Source organism: Centroberyx gerrardi, chromosome 22 (genome assembly GCF_048128805.1).
Source record: "Centroberyx gerrardi isolate f3 chromosome 22, fCenGer3.hap1.cur.20231027, whole genome shotgun sequence".
In the NCBI taxonomy this organism is placed as follows: Eukaryota; Metazoa; Chordata; class Actinopteri; order Beryciformes; family Berycidae; genus Centroberyx; species Centroberyx gerrardi.
The window spans coordinates 1,945,420-1,950,419 of NC_136018.1; the positions used below are offsets into that span (position 1 = coordinate 1,945,420).

Here is a 5,000-nt window from a genome sequence, read left to right on the forward strand (position 1 = left end):
TGCACACACAGAAACATGCAAACACACACACACAAACACACACACACACACGCAAGAGACCACGCACATGCAGAGAGAGATCAGCGGCAGCAGACTGTATCTGAATTTGTCACCTTGGTCGATCTGCTCATCTTGATCTGTTGACTTCAAACTATTTTTTTTTAACAAATTAATAAATATATGTACGTTATGCATAGTCACACATGCACACACACTCATTAACAGATGTACACACACACGTAAACACACACAAAAAAGAAACACACACACCCGCAGGTCCACAGGTGCACTGACACACACACACACACACACACACACACACACACACACACCTACAGAGGCGGTGGTGTTCTGCTGACTTGTAATGATATCTTAATAATCACACACACACACACACACACACACACACACAAGGTGGTGCCGTACTGTGTGTGATGACTCTTAATGAAAAACAAACAGATATGAAAACATAAATAGCCTCATCTAATATTCTCTCTCTCTCACACACACACACACACACACACACACACACACACACACACACACACAGGTCTGTGCTGCTCTGTGTTTTCCTTTGAGATTTTCTGAGTGTGTGTGTGTGGTAATGTGTGCATTTTTCTACAGGTGTGCAAATTCCTGTGTGTGTGTGTGTGTAATGTACTTTGTGTATGTGTGTATATGTGTTACTGTGTGTGTAATTTTTTGTGTGTTTTAAAGTTTGTTTTTCTGCATTACATTGTGTGTAATTTTCTGTGTGTGTGTGTGTGTGTGTGTGCTCATGAAGGAGAGACAATCAACTGAGTCAACAACCTCATTACCTGATGAGGGCACAGTGTGTGTGTTTGTTTCCCTGAGCAGTGTGTGTGTGTGTGTGTGTATGTGTGTTTGTTTCCCTGAGCAGTGTGTGTGTGTGTGTGTATGTGTGTTTGTTTCCCTGAGCAGTGTGTGTGTGTGTGTGTGCAAACTTGGGCCTGTCCATGCCCTTGTGCATGTGTGTGTTTATGTGTGTGTTTGTGTGTGTGTGTGTGTGTTTGTCTATCTATAAAATGACCTTTATTACATTCTGCTGTTTAGATGTGATTTGCATAAGTAAACACAGTAGATACCGGTTCCTCCAGGAGGCAGAGGGGTTTTTCTCAGAGTTTGGAGACCAGAGAGGCTTCGCTCTGCTCTCTACAGTTCCTCTGCAGTTTGCTGAGCTTCAGGTTATTTTAGTGAAACAGCAGGAAGTGATGGAGGCTGCAAGTGGAGGAAAAATGTTTCTCAAGCGGCACGAGACTGTAAAACAGACGCAGCGGTGAGTTTCTTCCTCCATCGTCTTCTGAAGGGTTTTGAAGCTGCAGGTTGCGTTTACGGTCGCCGCCATGTTGACATGTTTTGGTACGGTACCTACTATTGGTCCATAATTGGCGACCTGTCAATCACTTGGAAAACAACCCTGTGTTTTATAACCGTTATATCCCGTTAATGACTCAATTAATTTGAAAATCTCCATAAGGAAACACAGTAGAAGAAGTGACATTAGCTGCTGAGACCAAAACCTCTTGACTTTATATTTTATCAGAAGTTGGGTTTTGGTCCAGTGGAGTTGGAGGTTTGGAGTCTTTCTGGAGCCGGACTCTAGCGGACGTTACAGGAACTGCTGCTGCTGGTCTTCAGGATCGGCTTCAACATTCAGCCGAGGGTTTTGGACACTTGGATGATAGAAAGTTATTTTATTCCATGATGGACAGAATGTTTTCGGCCCTCCAGCCTTCGTCAGTGTCTAATACTAACAAGTCATTTTCCTCTATACGAAAGGGGAACTTAACTGTACACCTGTGACACTAAAAGTAACTTGTGTGACTAAAGAGAAACCAAACCAGTCGACTGACATCGACTCTGCTTGCATTCCCACCTCCTCCAGTCTGAAGTTACTCTGCATGCAACTGATGTCCGGTCGTACTTTTCTCTGAGTCTGGAACACATCACAACTCAACTGGAGAACGTTTCCTCAGCTGTTTCCACACACTGCATCCTTCTAGGCTAATATTAGCAACCGAGCTAGCGATAGGAAGCTAGGAAGCAATCTTCAGCTATTTCAGGGGATTCTGAATGTAAACACGACAGGGAACTGAATGCTGCAGCACTATAATTATCAAGGAATATCCAAGTCTTTTAAATTTGTACTTGTGGTTCATTTTCAGCTTTATTGTATGAAATTTCTTCCGTTCACCTACGACTCTGCGCTCTGTTCAGCCGTGATTACATCACGACTCGTCAATTCCTGCTGCAGCTACAATCCTGATTTCTCCGACTTGATCCTCCAACAGAACCAGGTGTTCATGTGGGTCTTCCTGGTCTGAAACCCCTTCAGACCGAGAATCCGACGCCACCTGAATGCAGGGTCAGGTGGAGTCACACAGTAAATAAAACACACAGACAACAACGTAACCAAACAGATTAAATGTTTTAATCTGAAACTCACCAACCAGACAGTTCAGCTAAAACACAAAAGGCAACAGATTCAAATTCAACCCACGCAGAAATTTGCTTTCAAATCCAAAACATTGAAAATACTTTCTTTTTTCAATAAAAGTTCATTTATCCTCTCTTGACAGTCGGTGGGTCGGTTGTGTTTCCTGCTGAAGTGTCTTTGAGCAAAGACTCGCAGAGTCGCTCCTCTTCTTCTTCTTCTTCTTCTTCTTCTTCTTCTGCTGCTGCAGGGAAACTCATCTGTTTCTGCAACAAGCCTCGAACACTGAATCACATCCACTCTCCTCTGTTCACTCTAATAGCTATATACTGTTTACTCTGCCTGCTGTAACTCTCTCTCTCTCTCTCTGTCTCTCTCTCTCTATCTCTCTCTATGTCTCTCTCTCTCTCTTTCCCTCCCTCTCTCTGCTTTAGCACATTATAAATGTACAAATAAAACTACCAGGAAATAACAGAGGAGAGCCACAACAGATGACACATTGGTCTTTCTCTCTCTCTGTGTGTGTGTGTGTGTGTGTGTGTGTGTGTCATTTACGGTAATAGCAGCCAGTAGATGTATTGCAGAACAAAAGAGAGAAGACACACTCTGTCCTACTGGCTCATCGCTGTGTGTGTGTGTGTGTGTGTGTGTGTGTGTGTGTGTGTGTGTGTGTGTGTGTGTGTGTGTGTGCCCCGTCAGCAGCAGCATGAAAAGCTGGAGTGTGACGTCTGTATTAAACTCAACACGTTTCCCCCGCGGCGATTTATTACAGCAACGAAGACGTGACTGAGCTGGTTAACAGCTGTGTGCGTGTTGTGTGTGTGTGTGTGTGTGTGCACGAGTGTGTGTGTATCCCTGATGCTCTGTATCTTTTTGTCACTGTTAGTATCACCAATATTTCCAAGGAATTGAGAAGAGAAGAAAGGTTGATGTCGTCAATGATTCAAAAAGCCTGTGTGTGTGTGTGTGTGTCTGTGTGTGTGTGTGTCAGTGTGTCAGAGTGTGTGTGTGTGTGTGTGTCAGTATCTGCCCTGCACGCCCAGCTCGGTCTCGGCGGCGTGTTCGATTTGCCGGTGGACGAGGTGAACCTCTTCCTGGGTCAGAGTTCGCTCCATGTGGCGGTAGACGATCCGGTAACAGTGACTCCGCCTCCCGGTCCTGATGGAGGGAGAGAGAGAGAGAGAGAGAGAGAGAGGGAGAGAGAGAGAGAGAGGGAGAGAGAGAGAGAGAGACAGAGAGAGAGAGAGAGAGAGAGAGAGAGAGAGAGAGAGAGAGAGAGAGAGTATTAACACTCATATTTTTCCTGTTTCCACATATACCTATTATTATTTATGAACCGCTGAATGTTGAATTATCAGGTTAACGTGACTAAATAGGGGCGGGGCTTAACGCAGTGAGGGATCATTCAAAAGTTTAAACCAATGGGAGATCAGTTAGGGAGAGAAAGGCAGTTTTATTGGATGGGAGGGGTGGAGGGGCGGGGCTGCTCAAAAATCTGTGATGATTTTATAGAGTTTTTCTGTACGCCTCCTGGTACATGATGATGTCACCGTTAAAGATACTCTGTCTTCCAGGAAGGAGAAGGAATGGGAGTTCATTTCATGGGAAATTTAAAGCTAGTAGCAGTAGAATTTGAAACTTGTTGACTTCGTCGCCCCCTTCAGGCCGTCAGCGGTAGTGTTTTACGTCAACGTCACAAAGCCAAAAATGTATTTTCTGCTGGTGAACATTCGACTTGACAACTACATTGTGCTAGGAGAAATTTTGTTGACGGTTCAGAAACAGCAGTGACAAGACAGGGCCTGGATTTTTACTATTTTTAACAAATATAGTAAATAAGCAGATTTTGAAATTTGATGAAAAGATGGGAGAATATCAGAAGAAACGACGCCAAGGGAAAAAACACACAGAGAGAGAGAGAGGCATGAAATCAGTATGTAGAGAAAGGATCTTATTAAAAATGTGGTCAGCTGTGTTCTGGCCCCGCCTCTCCCAGTCTGGAGGGTCGGGGGAAGATGGGAGACAGAGGCATGAATATTAAAGCTTCTGTGTAATGTTCCAGCAATAAAACATGAGACTTTAATAAAGACGTTATCCGAGGCAGCGGGTGGTTCGGGGCGGCGGCTCTCTACCTCTCCGGCTCGGGACTGTTCCTGCTCCTGACCCCCATCACAGGCCGGACATGTGGAGCGAACACTTCAATCAAAGAATCATTTTTTTGTTTTCAGCTTGTTTCATTAATTATCAGCGGAGGCCTAGAAGCTGAAAACTCAGTATTTCATAAGAAAAAAGCAAAAATTGGATGTGATAAATGTGTACAGTAGGAATATGTTTTTTTCCTATTCCATCAGTCATCTCGCGACAAAATTATCTTGTGACCCCCTGGGGGGTCCCAACCCCCAGGTTGAGAACCACTGGGTTAGGGTAATACCACAGTGAAGCCAAGGACATGCCCCCATCAAAGGGTTACTGTAATTTAGTGTTTTTGTGTACTCGCACTTTTTTGAGTATTTTTTGAAGTCAATAATTTTACTTCAGTCCATTT

The 5,000-nt window shown here is 44.1% G+C and overlaps 1 protein-coding gene across 2 annotated transcripts in view; it reads right to left on the reverse strand.

The window, feature by feature from the left end:
• The window catches only part of fars2 (phenylalanyl-tRNA synthetase 2, mitochondrial), a 184,394-nt gene that overhangs the window by 12,685 nt on the left and 166,709 nt on the right, over positions 1-5,000 (reverse strand). Inside the window, exon 10 of one of the 2 annotated variants that reach the window (XR_013507939.1) lies at positions 2,945-3,613. Coding sequence is in view for 1 of the 2 variants with exons in the window: in XM_078291357.1 (XP_078147483.1) it covers positions 3,475-3,613 (139 nt within the window). In the remaining variant the exon portion in view is untranslated. Of the gene's footprint in view, positions 1-2,470; positions 3,614-5,000 lie in introns of those variants that run through there. The other variant, XM_078291357.1, reaches the window with a different exon arrangement.